The sequence below is a fragment of the Rhea americana genome, unplaced genomic scaffold (assembly GCF_003343005.1).
Source record: "Rhea americana isolate MKP2758 unplaced genomic scaffold, rheAme1 scaffold_5, whole genome shotgun sequence".
Classification (NCBI taxonomy): domain Eukaryota; kingdom Metazoa; phylum Chordata; class Aves; order Rheiformes; family Rheidae; genus Rhea; species Rhea americana.
The window spans coordinates 6,473,694-6,492,296 of NW_028186645.1; the positions used below are offsets into that span (position 1 = coordinate 6,473,694).

At 41.5% G+C, this 18,603-nt stretch overlaps 1 protein-coding gene across 2 annotated transcripts in view; it reads left to right on the plus strand.

The window, feature by feature from the left end:
* The window catches only part of ITPK1 (inositol-tetrakisphosphate 1-kinase), a 156,225-nt gene that overhangs the window by 127,786 nt on the left and 9,836 nt on the right, over positions 1-18,603 (plus strand). For both annotated transcript variants that reach the window (XM_085317528.1, XM_085317529.1), the window contains 5 exons: positions 4,517-4,615; positions 6,507-6,547; positions 11,422-11,587; positions 13,883-13,950; positions 15,441-15,603. In XM_085317528.1, coding sequence (XP_085173654.1) covers positions 4,517-4,615; positions 6,507-6,547; positions 11,422-11,587; positions 13,883-13,950; positions 15,441-15,603 — 537 coding nt within the window. The remainder of the gene's footprint in view (positions 1-4,516; positions 4,616-6,506; positions 6,548-11,421; positions 11,588-13,882; positions 13,951-15,440; positions 15,604-18,603) is intronic.

Genomic DNA, 18,603 nt, shown 5'->3' on the forward strand with positions numbered 1-18,603 from the left:
GTACAGAAGTAACATACCCTGTTTTTTCAGAAACAATCCTGGTAGCTCTTCCAGCCACAGAGAGCAAGAGCTCAACATCTCTTACTTAAGCAAGTCGCAAGCATTAAGATTTCCACCACTTCCAGAAGTCAGAAAACTTTTTCCCCAAACAATAGTTAGTCTGCATTTTTTTTCCTTCTTCACATCCTATTGCTTCACTCAGTATCATTGATTTCATCCAGAATAATTCGTGCTCCTTGCACCAAAACCCTAGGTACGAATACTCTTCCCACCTCTCCTTTGTTGTTTAGCTTTGTTATTCGTCCTGTAGACTAGCCTTCACCAGTTACGTTTTCTACCTTTGTAATAATGTTGTTGCTCCATGGGAATGGGGCAACTCTGTGAGAAAGCTAACCCCCAGAGCAAAATGTGCCAGACCTGACTGCCCCAAAGCTGTATGGATGCAGGGAGGTGACTGCCTCCCATCGTTCCAGCTACTACCCAGAACCTGTTGTTAGTGTCTGCTTCCCTTCCATCTTCAGAGATTCTGTGTTCCCCCTGTGTTTGGAGTGAACATGATCCCAGCTGTGACTTCCATTCGAAGAAGACTGGAGAGATAAAGCATACGTAGCAATGGGAGGATAGAAATGGCAATTAGAAACGAAAAGACCACAATAGAGAAGAAATGGAGATGAGAGAAAGAGATAATGCAGAAAGTAAAAAGGAAGGAGAGAAGGATGCCACTGTCGGAGCAGAAAACCTTGAAGGAAAGGAAGTAGAATTTAAAGAAAATATAGAAAGTAGACACTGCAAAGTGTATGCCAAGACATACAATAGAAAATAAGGACAAAGTTGGGAAGGAATAGAGGAAAGCAGAGACAGCATTTTCACTCTAAATTTAGTGATATGTTGTCTCTAACAACAAAAACACTACAGATACTTTTGATGATTGTCTTAAGTGAAAGTTGAACCCTCTCCTGGTCTGAGTAGTTTTTCCTTGTTGCTGTTAAGTTGATGGCTCTGGATTTGACGTGGTCCACCTGGAATTCTGGACATGTTTTCAAAGGCAGCTGTGGAGAGGCTGTTAGGTACTTTGAAAAGACAGAAATATCACYGTCAGACTTACTCTGAATAAAAATAGGGCTTACAAATGCTGTCTCTATCTTACATCACAGCATTCCTTTGATTTATAGAGAGGTTTGTCTTGCTGATATCTTTGATTCAGTAAAGGCTGAAGGAAGATAGATTTAGTAATTATGTTTATCCAGGGTTAGACTTACTACATTTTCTTTAATCATTATTATAAGTGAATTAGCCATGCAGGTTTCTAATAGACAAAAAGACTGGATTGCAGTTCCTCTGCAGTCAATACATCAAAACTTTCAAAAATTTGACTAGATTTTTTTTTWAAAAATACATTTAAAAAATGTAACCTTTGTAGTAAGAAAATATGAACCTGCAAAAATGGAACATTTTTTGATGACTTTCCTGAGAGTTTGCTTCAGTTGTGATTGTAGGTGATCTGTAAACCACTGATAATTTGCGAAGGCAGAGCTCCAAACATATAGAGCTGTTCTGTTAGTAACCAAAGATGTGCTCAGATATGGTCAGACCTAGAATAGTTTTCTTTTTAGTGAAAGGAAGCCTCTTCTCTCCCACCCCCCTTTCAGCAAAAATTCTCATTTCTTTTTAAATTTTTCCTGTTTGTGTGTAAAATAGAAAACCCCCAAAAATTGCAGAAGGAAGACATGAGGATTACAAAAATCAAAGCCAATTTTCTGCAGACAGAACAACCAGAAGTATTTCTTCTGAAGTGCAGGTTTGATAACTCAAGGTATGTAGTTAGTGAGAGGAAGGAAGTGACTARGTTTTACTTTCAGATCCAAAGTGGAGAGTATAGAAGTTGCATTTGTAGAAATCTCTTGAGCGCTAAGGACACTTGTATGTAGGCAAAGATGGAAGATGAGATAGAATCTTTTCCAAACTTTCTATTTTAGAAAAAAGTCTCTTTTGATCAGTCACATCTTGAAGCAGAGCTCTGAATTGAGTACTGATGGTATAAAAGCGGCAATACCTACTCCTTGTGTGAGAACTGGATTGCATTAACTCTGTGTCCTCCTGACACATGCAAATAGTCACTTCGATTAGTGGTGCACATCTGATGCAGCTCTGTGGAAGGCATGCTGCCGTTCGTTGTGCATCATACTTCAGTTCTCAGGCTGCTTTTATAGAGGTATTTAGTCCTCACTAGGTTCTGTAATGCAACTAAGAACTTGTTTTTAGATTGGAGGGTTAGGCCGTAGTGTCAATATAAAAGGTCAGCAGCGGGGCCAGACTAACGTCTCCCAGTCTCACCTCTAGACCAGCTATGTTTATTGTAGTCTTTTCTGGGGGTGGTTTCCTGTGGTGACTGGTCACTACTGATTTGAGAAGGAATAGTGACAAYAGCTAACAAAGTCTAGCACCTGAATGGAGCTCAGTCATATCCTGCTAAGTTTTGATTGCCTTGGCAGAAGCAGAGGGCAATGCTAAATGCACCTCTGCATGTTTGGTTATACTTTGTGTATTGTACAATGCAATGTCTTGCTGGTGAAAAGCAGTATAGAGGTTGACCTTCAACTACTGAATTAGGTCTGTCGTGGACCTTAGTGCCGAGAAGTTATGCTGAGCCAGCTTCTCCTCTGATAAGAGGAGCTTGGTGATGAGATAAATTTTTAGAGTATGTTTGGCACTCTGGGAAGGAAGCAGGGATCATCACTGACAGCTGGAGACCTTTTTTAAACTGACAGCTGCCTTTAGAAACGCAATGTGTGTGTTAGAGCAGCAGGTTTCTAGCTGCAGGCTGTACTGAGATCTTGGGTTGAAGGAGGGTTGCTTTGTCTTCAGGTCTGGCTGTGAGKTAAAAGTGTGTTTTAGAGACTTTAGTGGGCTAGAGCTACCCTTTTGATGGAGCAAAGGCCTTGCTGTGCAGTCAAACTCAGCAGGAGCACTTTGAGATGCTAAGAGTCTTCTCTGCTAATTTTTGTTGATCCAGGTGGTCTTTTCTAAGTACAAAGTCAAAGAAATTACTGTTTGCCCCTTTCTTCATCTCCCCGTCCAAGTGTCATATGGTTGGCAGGAACACTGAAACTCCCCATCTCCAATTCATGTTTGTATGGGAGAGAAATGGAGGGAAGTGAGATGGAACCATACGTCCTTCTGCATTTGCACTCTGAAGACAAAGTTATTTGTGAGCGTTGAGCATAAGGGTGGGAGAGCTGCCAAGCCAAAGTTGTTCCCAAGTATCTGTAAACTAAATCTGATTCTTTGGATTAATCTAAGGAACTTTTGCTCTGGCAAAGGCTTGTAAATATTACAGTACCTGTCACTTTTGGATGCTGCTTTCTGTTTTCATAGCAGCAAGCTGAAAACTTTGAAGTCTGAGATGTTTTGTTTCGCTTTTTAGACGTTGACCTCAAAGCATCAATCTTTCTGCTCCTTTTGGGGGTGTATGAAAATAGTCTTTTCTCTTTGCAGAAAACTTCTCTTAGCAACAGCATTGTTTAATGGTCAGAGTTCTCAGATATTCTCAGAGCATTCAAGCATGTATTGAGATAGACGTACTAAGATATAAAGAATTTTGCCTCTCTCATCTTCAGTGCCTCAGTTTTCCCTTCTCTATGACAGAATAATGCATAGATATATACTTGAAGTGAAAAGCATTTAATCTAAAGTGGTGCAGGATGTACAGCTCTTTGGGAGTATATAGATAACTGCTGGGGTTTTACTTTTTGATTTTTGCACCATTTGCACAATTTGGCCTCCACCTGTTTGGAGTCTGTGTGCTCTCTAGAATAATAATGGATGATGATAACAATCACATTTTGCTTATTTTCAAGACAAGTTGCTGGTAGATACAGACCTGTGATTGGAGCTTTTCCAGACATCCTGATGGCTTCCACCTTTTATGTTAGTCACCCATCACTCCTTGGAGGAACATGTCACAGTGTTTCTTTTAGGTGATTTTTGGCTGATCTATTCTGAATTGCAGTTCTCCACTGCACAGCTAACTTGAGTTGTAACTCATTTTTTACTCCAAACTTAACCTTGCTGTAGCTAAAACTCCATGGAGGCAGTAATGTTAAGAGATAAGATCCCAGTTGATTTTTACCTTACTAACTAAGTCTTGAATAGTTAGGTATTCATAAGTAGGTGGTGGGTTTTGCCTGACTACCTGTGAAAATTTGGTCTTTGTATTACCTTTYGATTTTGGAGTGCCTGAACTTTCATCTTCTGAAACCCAAAGTGCTTTAATATCAAAGTAAGACTGACTATCTAGAAGCAGTTACTCTGGAGAGAGCTAGTAACCATATAACTGAGAAGTTAAACCCGCCTTGTAGGATCTCCATTTGAGTCCTTTTTTTTTTTTTTTTTTTTTTCTGGAGTACGGTGATGGAAGTAATCACACTAAGGTAACATTTTCTCTCTGTGGCTACATAGGGTAATAGTAAAACAGAAAGTATCTATCCTGATTTTTTTTTTTTTTTTTGTCTTATAGATGAGAGGATCTGTTCACCACCCTTTATGGAGCTGACAAGTGCCTGCGGAGAAGATACCTTGCAGCTAATAGAGAAGAATGGACTGGCATTCCCATTCAGTATGTAAATGGTCTTTCATTGTAGCTTCTAGTAGGTTCTAAATATTCCACATGCCCCCAAAAGACCAGTGTAGCCAATGTTGTAGGACTGGATGTTTTATTGCTAATGTGTACAGGATGTTATAATCTTCCTGAAACAAACACTCTGAAGCAATTTGCTTGGAGTGTGGAGCAAAATCCCCCCCTATCAGCTTGTATTTAGCCTTTTGTTGATGTTTGTTACTTTAAACACCTGCTACAGTAAACGTGATTTCCTGGGAAATGGTAATAATTTTAACAAAGTTAGCCTCTTGCCATGAACTTGTGCAAGAAGTTTCTCCTGCCAGCTGCRTTCATTATTTTTCTTGAGAAAATTGTTCTCTTACTAACTGCTCCCTTTCTTCACTACCCCTCCCTTTCCCTGATCCAGGCTGCAAGTATAATTTTAGTGGGTAGAAGAAAGAGAGTAAAAATGACTGTAGACACCAGGCACCAAGGACCAGAGCCTCAAACAGCTGCTGTGAGCTGTTTGTGCTCTTATAGCAGGTTTTATTGTGGGTCTTCTTTTTTAGTTCCTTCCTTTATTTGACTCCTTGCAGTGTAAAATGAGTAGGATTGTTTAACTCATCCTTCCTATGGTGCATTGCCTCATTTGTAAGGTTCAGAGGTAAAGCTGTGTGGAGTGAGCATATCTTGCTTTCCTTGTCAGTGGTCTCCCAGATGAGGCAGGCTTCCTGAAGCTAGGTTGTGAAGCAGTAGTTTAAAGCCCACTAAATTGCTTTGACACTCCTCTATCACCCATGCACACTTTCTTTTCATTATGGCCAGCTAGTGCTGAGTGCTCAAATATGACATGGCCCACATATTCAAAAGTTATGAATCAACCCCTCTAAATGATGATGAAATTAAAAAAATAACAAGAGTGACATTGTGTGGGTGCTTTTTCTGTCTCTTCTGTTTTTTGTAACTCTCCCGCTCTCCAAAGCATGTGTCTGTGAGACAACATTGACCACTTTCCAACATTTCTGGTAACAGCTTATTTTGGCCTCTAGTGTGGATTATTTGCCCTTCATAGCTGCCTGTCCTTTTGCCTGGCAGTTTAACTCTTCCAGCAACCCCCAAAGAAGTCTTGTCACATACAACACAACTACTCTACGTGCGTTTTTATCTCCTTCTCTACTTTATACATGACTGCCCACTCACTGCATCAGCTATGCTCATCATGTAGATCCCGGGGTCTTCATCTCTCTTTTGGTTTTATAATAGCAGGAGCATGTTTTTCTTATGTTGTACCAGTTTTAGGGTGGAGGGTAGAACCAGGGTGCACAGAACAAATAAAGAATATGGAGGAGGAAACAGAACTGGTGGACTCTTTCTACTTCTTTCTCCTCCTCTTTGGATGCCTGTATCTCAGTTGGTTGTCATGTCTTAGTTTGGTTCAGCTTTTTTGGTTGCCTGCCTTTCCCTAAGACCAGAGAGGTGGGGAAAGCAGTTGGTTTCTGCTGTGTCCTAGCTCTGCTGTTTTCAGGACAATAGTGTTTTGTGGGACCTGTAGCAGGGCTCCAGCCTCAGGCGAAATCACACGGGCTTGGGCAGGCCTTAGGCAGAAAGGCAGTACCAATACTGATGCAAATTTCTTAGTTGATGCTTTGCACATTCATCCAGTCCTAATAATGATTTCTGCACCTTAGTTACAGGGAGCAATTGAGAGAGTAGGGCTTGGAGCAAGCCAGATTTTGCAGTGAATGAGGACACTGTTCAACCAGAGACTGTCAGCATTATCCGGTACAGTCACTGTCTTGGTCTGGTGAACTCCAGTGTTTCACATGTGGGTGGGAACAGATTTGAAACGGTTTTGTGTGGCCTGTTTCAGTGATCTTTTTTTTTTTCTTTTTTTTTTTTTTTAATCTAGTTTGTAAAACCAGAGTGGCCCATGGAACCAACTCTCACGAGGTGAGTTAAAGAATTTTTGCAACATTATTCCCCCACTTCCAATCTTCTCATGGTGGTTTGGTTGGTTGGTGCTCTATAATCATGTTGTACGCAGAATGAGGGTGATGCCCAAACCACTTCCCTTTCCCTGCCTCTCCATTGAGGTTAATAATATTACTATTTTTTCGGATTTATGTGAAATGAAATTAAATACAATTTTAACCTCTTAAAGTGGAAGTTCTCTTTCTAGCAGTTTCTAACTTTTAGTAATTCTAGTTTTATTGTTTCTAGCAGTATGTAGTCTCCATACCAACTATATCTGCAAGGCATCTGCTGCTTCTGCCTCTCCTTTGGTGGGAGGTGACACTGAGTCGTGTTTGTACCCTACCATGTTTCTCTTCCAAACATATATGTGGTGCTGATGACAAATGTCTCTGTGCTGCAGATGAAGCAGAAGTATGAGTAAAGGCAAGCTGGTCTGCCACAGCCTTCTCCTTGAGGGGAAGGGAACAGCAAATAGAGACCACATTTCCAAGCATGTTGTAATAACATGATACAGCTATGGGAAAAACAGGGCTGCTAGAATTATCTGCTTTGCCTCATTCCTGTAAAGCAATTGCAATTAAAAGGGTTGTGTATTTCTGAACAGACTGTGCTCCTATGAGCTTTGCTTCCTCTAAATTTAGGCAAGAGAAGCTGAGGCCTGTTTTAATTCTTTTCCATTTGTGCTTCCTGCCTCTCTGCTTACCACATCTCAGTTTTCAGAATCCACTCCTCAGTGCCATCTGTAATGATGCCTGGCTTCCTTTGTTAACAGCACAGTAACCGTTCCAGGTTTCCCAGCTGCTCCTGAAATATGCAGTATGTTGCTGCAGCAACTCTGAGAACTGAAGGCCCCGAAGAAAAATGTAAATCTAGAAGAGCAGAATGCCTACAGCTAAAATTTTGATTGACTCTCACTTGAGCACTAACTTTTAAAATGCAGCTAAATTTTTTGTGTAGGCCTTAGCTTGGATCATTTTACAAGCATTACATGCAGTCCTGTTAGCGTTTGTGGGAGTAACCGCTTTATATTTTCGCTGTCATTCACCAGAACACTTGGGACTAGATTGCTAATGAATATAAGACTGCAAATTTCCTGGTGATTTTCCTACAGAGAGTTCCTCTGCAACTGCAGCCTGTAATGCATGAGCCTTTCAGTGCCTGTGCAGTTCAGTTTGGACTTGTGTTTCCATAATGAGTCTTTCTGTGCAGTTCTTTTATGCAATGCAGCCATACTTCAGCCTCCTGTCAGAATTCCATTTTCTGAACAAAATTTAGACTTGAGTACAGTTGTAGGCTGTGGTTTATCATGGAAGTTTATGAGCCCAGGATGACCCCCTGAAAAAAAGCTTGAAGTCTTGTGTAATACTTTACACATTTTGTAGTAGAGTCGTTTTACAGTTGCTGTATTCTCAAGAATGATTTTAAGGTGTATTTATGGTCAGAGAAGAGCCGTCCTGTAACTACTATTTTATGGCCAGTAATGGCAAGAGAAGCACAGAACAAATATTCTGCTTATAAGACAGTCTGTCTGAAAGATGGAAAAAAAAAAAAAAAAAAAAGATGTCTGTTTTATTAATGACTCCTTCTTTGACTTTTGGCAATTTTTTTAATTTTCTATAGAGACCTTCCCCACTGCAGAGCTGACACTGTAACTAACCCACTCTGATCAGAAACTTGCTTTTCTTTATAAGATGACTTTTCAAAGCATTCAGACACTGGCTAACAGGGACAGCTGAAGGTACAGACATGATTTTGGGTTTGGTGCCAGCCAGTGCCGGCAGAGCCTGCATTATGCTGGGAAAGCACAAGTTAGCTAAGCAGAGGTGCTGTTAGTCTTCCTGTGGTGTCCCACAGTTAAACATGGCTTCTGCACTGGAGGTCATGTCTACCAGCTCAGCACTTGAACTCCACTTTACCAGCACCATTTCTTTTAGATTTGAGCAGCGATGATGCCTTCTTTCTTGCTGCCAGTAGGTCAGAACTGAATTGACCTTCTGGTAAAGCTACTGTGAAACGCTACTGAGACCCATAACCTCAGGAAATGCATCCAGTATAACTTTTTCTAAATGTTGAGCAGAGAGGAGTGAAAAGCAAGAGTCACAGAATCACTTTTTTTCAGGTTGAATTCCTTAAGGACATTGTCATTAGAAATTCTTGGTGCCAAATGTTTTGCTTTGCCTTCAAAAGAACTCTACATCTATAATGAGGAATACCGTTTGGAAATTATGAGATGTAAAATATTGTTCCCCTGTTACTGCCAGACACAGCAAGTCTGTACTAGATGACAAAGTACACCCTGCAAGCAAATTCTTGGAGCTGTACGCATGCTAAAAACCATGAGACATCACAGTGAGCTGGTATAACATAACACCATGGGAGTTACATGGATTATGTGCCAGTCCATGGGACTGTCAGCATAGAGCTTTGCAGACAAGAGGTTTCACATGGTTCCCAGTAGCCTGAGTCAGTTTTGTGCAGAAAAGATAAACTCTCCAAGTTTCCACACTGGTAAAATGAGATGATAAGTACCTGCTCATCCTGTGAAGGAGCGATTTGTGAGGATTCATTGATGAATGTTTGCAAAGAGCACTTGAGCGATAGGAGTGACATGCTGTTTGCTAGTATGATACTATAGGTGTTATAAAGCCAACAGTCTACCCTGGAGGAGGAAAAGGACAGTGATTCCTGCCACCAGTGAGAGACAAATGAGGTATGATGTTGTTGCTGTAAATCATCTTGATGGATGATCCTGCTGGTTAGAGTAGGTTTCTTGCACAGATTATTACCACTCACAAATTCAGTCTGTGCTGTCAAAAAGATAGCATCTGGTATAATGGAGACAGAGTAAGAATATCAGCTGCAATGGGCCTTGACTGCACGCATTGACTTGAACTCAGAAAATGTTAATCTACTGAGTCATTCTGCATGCATGCAGACAATTATGTGATCTAATGTGATCTGCCACGTAAAGAGGAGAACAGAATAATAATCAGTTAGAGACAAAAATGTACTCAGACTTCTAACTACAAACATGTAATCACTGTATTATTTACTATGGCTATGGTTTTGCCATAAGTGAACAATAAAACTTTTTATATTTACTATTTTTATTACAGGAACAAACTAAGATATTACTAAGAACTCAGGAATTCAGATATAGCTTCTCAGTCTGTCAGTTCGGCATTTAGCAACTGAGCAGCTGATCATATAAAATATGAGAGAGAGAGCACGCGCGAAKTGGAAAAGTTGCTTTATAAAATCCTTCCAGTGGCCCTGATTTCACTTGGATACAGCTAATATCAGAAGGCATGAAAATGGCAGCAAGCATGTGGAAAGAGAGAGCAGTAAAACTTCTGCACTGTGCTGAGGCAGGAATCTCCAATTTTATTCTGTATGTTGCTATGGAGTCACTGTGGGACCCACAAGAATTCTCTTAACACCTCTGAACTGTTTTTTGTCCCAAGCAGAATACTAGGCTCAAGGAGGCTGAAAACTAAGAGGGTTAAGAAAAAACTTATGTTTTAGAACTTGGAAGCCTTTCTGGCAAGTGTTGTGCATCCTGTGCTGAAGGAGTTAGGTGAGATGCATGAGAAATGGAAGGTTAGCCATTGTGTGAGCAGGTCCTCCGTGGGGGAAGATGCTCTAACCAAAGCATCCCTGCCTGCAGGATGGAGATGAGGAAGTTTAGTTTTGCCCAGAAGAAAGCAAGATGTACGCTATGTYAGGTTCTCTGGCCTTGAATGGTCCTTACTCAAAATGACTGACTATCTTCTGCCACTGTGGATAACAGGGCACAGCATCATTAGAGTAATGAAGAAACATCAGTCTTCAGGTAACTAGCACATAGCTTTTTCAGGGCATTGAAGCTAGAGAACAAATGTGAGTTAATTCTTACTACTGTTTAGTAATCTACAGCTCACTGTAAAGTAATTTCATCAGCCTGTACCAGAATGTGCATACTGCCTGTTTGGCACAGGAGCCATGGCAGCTTTCATACTTMAGCAACAAACCTTAAGGGTAGGGCACCATGTTCATGATAATTAAAGGTGCATGTAACATGCCTAATGGAGGGATTCAGGCAGAGAGCAGTGTAACACGTACTGAGATATGCTGGCTTGTCAAAGTGCTTGTCTGCATCTACCAGCATTGCTTCCATGCTGTTTGAGGCAGCTATTGTTCATCATTAAGGCCCTAAAATGACTTCCTTGCTGGCATACTTTTTCCAGTCTCTTCAAGGGGACTATACATTTCGAATAACAGGAAGAAACCAAGCCAAGGAAAAATGCTGGCCCAGCATTTGCTAACAGTGAGGAYTACTACACTTTGAAAAAATTCTCTGCTGATGTGGGTGAAACCCTCTAGCTTAGGACATTGCTACTGGGCTCAGCCAAACCACTGAAAATACAGCTGTAGGAAAGAACTCGTATTGTTAGTAAATTCAAGCAGATTTATTCTTCATACTTCTGTTGTCCTCATGCTTTATGTTATACAAATTTTGTCTACTCTATTTGTCAGATGTTCTACTCTTTTGTTTTTCTTAATAAAATGTGCAGTTGTGGTAGCTCCCTAACTCAAAGTAGTAAATGAAATTGCAAAAACTGAGAAGAAAATACTGATTCAAATGGTTTTGATTGAAAATGAAAGCTGCACCACCAGCAGTGTTCAGAGGGTTCAAAATGTAAAGAAATAGGTCTAGCTGCTTGAGCAGAAATTTGCACTTGGGCTATACATATTTTGTATATGTGTGTATATATATTCATCAGTAGATGTTCCCCCCTCACTGCTGGTCAGGTGGTTGGTAAATGTGAAATAAATGAAAGACTTGAGCAAAACTGTTTGTGTGCTTTCAGATGGCAATCATCTTCAACCAGGAGGGCCTGAAGGCTGTCCGTCCCCCTTGCGTCATTCAGAGCTTCATCAATCACAATGCTGTGTTGTATAAAGTGTTCGTGGTTGGGGAATCCTACACAGTGGTAAAAAGACCATCTTTAAAGAACTTCTCTGCTGGCATCTCAGGTACGTTGTGCCCATTTGGAAGGAGATATGAGTTCTTGGAGCCCTGGCTACAAACAGCCCGAATAAAAAATATCTTTGAAAAGGCAGCTGAAGTGAAGGCATCTGTTTTTTACATACTGTATTTCCTCTTCTGTATTATTTCAATAGGAAGGGAGATAACTCCTCTGCTCTGGAATATATGTGAATGACATTCATATAGTAAATATTTATACGATGGTAACCTGTGTATTACCTATTAGAAAGAGTGTTTTATGTCAGATGGAATGGGAGAGAGAGAGAAATTCTCTTAATTTCACAGCAAGTTCATATGTCATTTGTTCCGGAGTTTGTTTAAAAATGTGCTTTGGAGAGAATTTCCTGGATTTCATGGTTTTGAAACTTCCTCTCCCTATTTTTACCTAGATTATGTGTGTATTTAAAGAGGACTCTCTCCTATATGAGTTTGTTTAAGGCCCAGTGTTTTAAACCTTGAGAAAAGTGTCCTTTGATTGTGGATACCAACATGTTGGCGGAAAGAGGAATAGACTTGTTGGTAAGGACAGTGATCCTCCTATATGCTACCAGACATCAGGTGCTTGAAAGGCTCGTTAAAGATTGCTAAAATTTCCTTTATGGAAAAAGTGCTGCTTTCCATTGAAGTGCCTGAGAAGTGCGTTCTGGGGCTGTCAGGAGCAAGGAGGAGTCAGAAGGGCATGGATGTGAGAATGATGTGCCTATCAGCTAGCAGGAGTATGGAAGTGGACAGGGTCCTTTCTGGGCACAGTGTGGTCCTGCTGCATTACACTGAGTGTCTGCTAGCAGTAAAGGTGCTTGTGTGGCCTTGGAGGTCAGGGTGGGTGCAATCCTGCAACTCRGCAGCTCCAGCAGGTGATGGAGGGAAGGAAAAGTATCAATTTAAAGGGGATGAGTGAATAAAACAAGTGGAAATTTCTTGTCATTTTTCTTAGTGGCTTCCACTAGTTTTAATGGTGAGTGTTTAATGTGCTCACCATTGGGTTCTGCACACAAATAAGTACTTARTATATGTAGGGCTCAGGATGATCCTTAAAAATGTCATTCTCTGTAGATATGTATGCCTCTAAGTCTAGATGCATTTACTTTTAGGTATGCTCTATGTCTCTGTTCTGATCAAATTAAGTAGGCCTGAATTTATTTTTGTGTAAAGTGTTATGACAATCTGTACTCTTACTGGAAGTGAAGGCTTTAAGGTATCTTTCTAAAAATACCTTAGCTAATGTCTCATCAGATGGTGTGAGACTGTAAAGTTGTCTGGGAACCCATGTAGAAATAAGGTTTGTGGGCAGATGAGGATAACTGTCTGGCTGCCTTGCCCTTATCAGCAGAGGTTTGAGGGGGCTGTGCTACTGGCACCTGACTGAGCAGCTCTGGTGATTAAGCAGATCTAACAGCTGTGAGGAGTTCCCAGGAGCTGACTGTCTGAAAGCACAGAGCCTTTCTAAATGGGAGGAAGGGCAGGAGTGCATGGTGGTGTCAGACTGCAGGGTGGATTTGGGTTTGCTCTCACAAACTCCGTATTGTTGTTATATGTAGCCTTGTAGCTGCTTTTAAATATCCCATTGAAGAGACTGGTGAGGTGGAAATACAGTAGTGCTAGTGCTGCCTGCTTGCTGAGAATTTTGTCTAGAAGCTCCCATTTGGTTTTGTCTGGAAACTACTATTGGCCTGCTGTGGTGAGAAGCCCTGGAGAAGACTTGTGGTGGATTTCTCCCAGCTGGTAAAACCTCAGAAAGAGCAGGGAGGAAGGTGCTGGTGCAGTTCTCTGCGTGGTTTCCGCTGCAAGGCATTAGTGGTTTCTGTCGCTTCAGGGTGCCTCCTGCCTTCCTCTGGTGCCTCTGGAGGGAGATCAGGTCACAGGGACCACGGTGTAGACTGAGTGCTGTTGATCTGCTGCCTGCCGTGAGAGCAGCTTCTCTCTTCCGTTGTGTGCATTCCCATTGGAGCTGTTGCTCAAGTATAGCAACTTAGAAATGAACTTCATGATCTTACTGAGATTGGTTTCGTGTGACTGAAGGAAACAAAGCATGTTTGTGTTAATCCTGAACGGTTCCAGTGGCTTAAGGTCTGAAACCCCTGGGTGACCTGGGCAGTGTTTTCCTGCCTGTGCTGGCAGCTAAGTGCAGGGACAGGAGAGGCTTTGCGGGTGGATGTGGGGACACTGTTCAGCAGTGATCAAGATTAGATTCCCTGGGCGGCAGTGCCACCTACTGTTCCCTGCACTAAGCCTTTGGAAGTCAAAACCTAGTATAAATTTACTTATTATTCTTTTAATTTCAGACAGAGAATCAATATTTTTCAACAGCCACAATGTTTCAAAGCCAGAATCATCATCTGTCTTAACAGCAGTAAGTACACTTGGTCTTTTTTCCTCTAGCTTGGCTGGAAAACTATATCTAGTCCTTTCTTATCGAAGCACTAGTAGCCAGTGACCCTCCTTCACAAGTTGTCTGCTTCTGTGTTGCAGGCTGAGGTCTGTTTGGTACAACGAACCAGCATGACTGGGTGTCCCTCTGGTATTCCTTACCGAACTCTGGTGAGGAAGCAGTGCTGCAGCAGGCCTGTCTGCTGCTCACCAGGCCTAAACTCCCCAAAGTTAATCTAGACAAAGGGGATAAGAAGATTCTGAATACAAATATCTGGCCTTTTCCTGTCCAGAGAGCTTAATAAGCATAAATCATCCTTCTAGGACTCAGTTCTGTGAGGAAAGACAAATGGTGAAAATTCAAGCAGAGAAATTGTATTGGGCAGGGCCACAGAGGGTCTCTAACKGCCTGAAACGCAGGCATTCCTGAGCTGTGGCCAGAGGACATACCTGGGGGTCTTCTGAGCCCACCAGTGCAAGCATGTTGCAGTTTAATGTGTGCATTACCAGTCCTTTTAATAAGCTTTGCACATATGAATCCTAACAATTTCTCGGGCCTGCAACTGCTCTGAAAATCACTTTACAGGACTGAGTCCTTTGAATCTCTGAGTCTGCAGATTCTTTTCTGTTTCATACACTCTGTTTGGGAGTAGCTTCATAGCCAGAAATGATTAAGTTTAGAATTATGTATAACATGGATGGGCACACTAAATTTTAAAGTTATTTTTGTGTTAGTCATTAATCACTTTGTGGCAAAATTTATTTTTAAACTTACAGAGGGCATATGCTCTTTTGGTTTACATGTCATCTCTCTCATATGCATACAAATCCCATGCACACTTCTACAAGCATCGCAGTATACTTCTGCCATATAACCTATTACTTAAGTAGTGAGAAAATTTACATTTTCAAGTAACCTGAGCCATTCTTAGTAATAATAAATGTTTACAGAATAATTCACACATCAAAACCCCCATAAAAGCTGTYCCACTTGAATTAACTTCTGCCTGAAAATATCACTCTGTTGTGTTATATGGTTTAGATGGAATTAATTAACAGGGGGGGGTCTATTTTATCAGTCCTTTAACATAGGCATTAATCTACATTGAAATAACAGAATGATATCCAGAATATTTGCAGTGCACAACTAAACACACTAGCTTTGTTTGATTTTTAAGGTATGAATCTAGTATTTTGAATACTTCTTTGTTCAGTCCTACATTGACTGGTCTCTCCAAGGTACCACACCAGTATAAAACAGAAAGAACTGGTACTTTAGAGTAGATGAACTTCTGATAAATGTAGGATTCTGAATTATAAAASAGTTTTCTCTTTGTTTCTCTCTCTGTTTCATGCCGCCAGTTCTCTGCAATTAGATTGGGTGGATGTACAACTGGAAACCTCTGAAAATTAATCTTTTTGCTAAAAAGACTGTTTCCAAGTCCCTTAGTAATGTGTCTTTTTCCACTATAGCTTGATAGAATCGAAGGAGTGTTTGAGCGGCCAAATGACGACGTCATCCGGGAAATCTCCAAGGCGCTGCGGCAGGCTCTGGGAGTTTCCCTCTTTGGAATTGATATCATCATTAACAATCAGACTGGGCAGCATGCGGTCATTGATATAAATGCATTCCCAGGTGAGAAAGGCTTTCCGCTCAGGCTATGTGGAAGCCATGGTGCGTGTGCTTGGTGTGAAGCTTCACTACTGGTGGCTTACCCATGGGGGGACAGGAGAGCAGTAGGCAAGATTATCCTAAAATCAGATACTGTTTAATCGAGCAAGGGCAGAACTCTAATCAAGCTGTGAAATGTGCTACTGAAATATTARCTCTTAGGAGGTAATGGCCGAAGTTGAGTGGCCAGCTGTAATGTAGCTGTCCTATTCGTCCCTGCAGGCAAGACACCCAGATACTAAAGTGTGGGACTCTGTGGTGGGACCTAAACGTTCAAGGCCTGTTCCTCACTCTAAAGATAAATAAAGGAACAATAAATTCTATTCTAGAAGAGCCTCTAGGATGATTTTTKTTCTGACTGTCCCATTGAAGGTACTGATGGGGTAGAAGCAGCAAACTGTTGCCTTGAAAATCTCTTCCTTTGCAAATTGATTCTTCATGAAATTTCATTTTATGTATGACACCAAAAACATGAGAAATCTGAGGAAAATGCTGAAATTGTAGGTGTATGGGACTTGCTAAAGAGGGTTAAATATCCTTGCAAGTTGTCAAAAGGGAACCCTGGATTAAAACAATAAAATAGATCTTGAAAACGGGTAAATTTGTCCCTTGGTTTGTTAGTGCAACCTTTTTGATCACTAGAGTTGCTAAAAGGAGATGTAAATATGTAGAATGGGAGATAATAACACTGTCTCATATGTTAAATGCAGTAATGTGATACAGGAAAAGAATATACCACCTCATCTCAGGTGATTGCTGTGTTGTATGAGGTTTTGTCCTCGAGAATCATCTTTCASAGACACACACAGGCTGTTACAAACTGTGGTTTGTAACCTGCCGTTACAGACTTTGAATTTTCAATATGGCTGAGGTATTTTTGTATTTAGAGAACATATCTTATCTTGAGCCCTCAGTCTTGGTAGTCTTTCAGTCTCAGTCCTCAGTCCTGCAACCACCCTGTTGTGTCTTGCTTGTCTATCTCTACAGCAACTCGCTTCCTTTTAAAACTCCAGCCTTGCTGTTCTGTTTTCTCTGGGTCACTTTGCAGCTTGGTTCTGCCATATGGTGTTGATAYAATCCATAAACCCATGAAAACAATGTTCTGACAGGAGCAATGAACCAACCAACCTAAATTAGATGCGAGATGGAATCAGATCAGTTTTATAAATGGGACTATATCTCAGACAGTTGGATATTGAAGTCAGTGATGCAAGACATCCCTTTGCAATCCTRCATTTTGCATTTCTATTTGTGTTCTGGATTTTTTTTGCAAGTATTGTTTTGGATTTGGTACCTTGCACAGACTGAACTAAAGTGCACAGGCTGAACTTCTGCTTTCTTCAAATGTTGAAAATTCCAGATAGCTGGTGGTGAATTTAACTATTTAAAGAGGGGTACTGTTTTCTTGTTGTGACAGAAACTGGTGGAGCTGCCTTCAGTATCATACTCCACTGTGCTTCCACCTCCAGGCAAAAGTTTCTGATATTGACCCTGAGTCATGTGTTTCAATCTGCACAGTAACTGGCCTTTGAGTAGACATTGAATTAATAGTATGTTTTTGTCCTTTCAAGATACTTGAGAGCACAAGGAAGCTTCTTGTGCACGGCTCTACATTATGTCTCTCATAGGATTTTTTGGTGGCATGTGAGTAGTGAAGATAGCTACTGGCTTTACAACTGTAGGATGGGGTGGTGAAGACTAATTGGAGAAAGTCCAGAAGATAGCAGCAAGGACCAGATATATGAAAGAGAAAAGGCTGGGGGAGACAAAACTGTCTTAAAAATCTGTAAAATGTAGTTGAACTGAGAGAGGTGAACTGCTCTCAATGGCTGCTGAGGTCAGACAAGAAGTGATGGGTTGAAATACAACAGAGGTGCCAATTTGCCTAAAGGCTCACTAGCTTCAAGAATTGTCTTCCTAAGCAGAGCTAGCACCTTCCTTATGAGAAGGTGATATTCAGCCCTGCCCAGGAGAGTCACTAGATCTCACTGTTCCTGGTTTCCTGGTTCCAGGAAGGGGCTTTTCCTCTCTCTCCTCTTTCTCAAGTCATTCTGTCTTGCAAGGATCACAGCAGGGCCAGATTAGAGCCAACATAGACAATCTGAGGACCTGCTGCATTATCTCTGCATCACTGCTTGGTGGGGAGGGAGAGGAAGAGGAGCATTCACAGCCTCTTTCACAAAGCTCAAGCTACTGCATGGGGCCAGACCTGGCCAAAGCTTTTTCCMACTGCCCCAAGGCTTGGCTTCCTCCTCTGCTGACATTTACACTGAGCAGACTGAAATCACATTCAAACCTGCCACTTCCTCAAACTGCGGCTGTCATCTCGAGATTAAGTTTAGTTCTGAGCAGACGTGTCTGTAGGAGGGTGTCATTTGCTACCTGCTCCATTTAGCACCAGCAATGCTTCGAACAGATTTTGAAGATAAATGTCTAAAAGGCCTATTGTGTCTCCTGTTTGAAAGGAAACTGCCTGGACTATATTTAGCTGTGGTTACGTGCTGCTATGTTAACTGTAGACATAGCCACATACTATGTGGGTTTCATGTTTGTCTGACCTCAGGTAACTGCAAGAATAAAAAAGGCTCCATATAGCCCAAAGCTGTGTTGCAGTGGCTGATCTCACCTAGCCCAAGCTAGATACAGAGTACACCTGAATTACTGACCCTGGATGTGTGTATCATAGAATCACAGAATGGGTAAGGTTGGAAGGGACCTCTGGAGATCATCTAGTCTAACCTCCCTCCTCCGCAGGGTCACCTAGAGCATGTTAGACAGGGTTGCGTCCAGGCCGACCTTGAAGATCTCCAGAGAAGGAGACTCCACAACCTCTCTGGGCAACCTGTTCCAGTGCTCTGTCACTCTCACAGGGAAGAAATTCCCCCTCACGTTCAGGTGGAACTTCCTGTGCTTCAKTTTCTGCCCATTGCCTCTTGTCCTGTCACACGGGGCAACTGAAAAGAG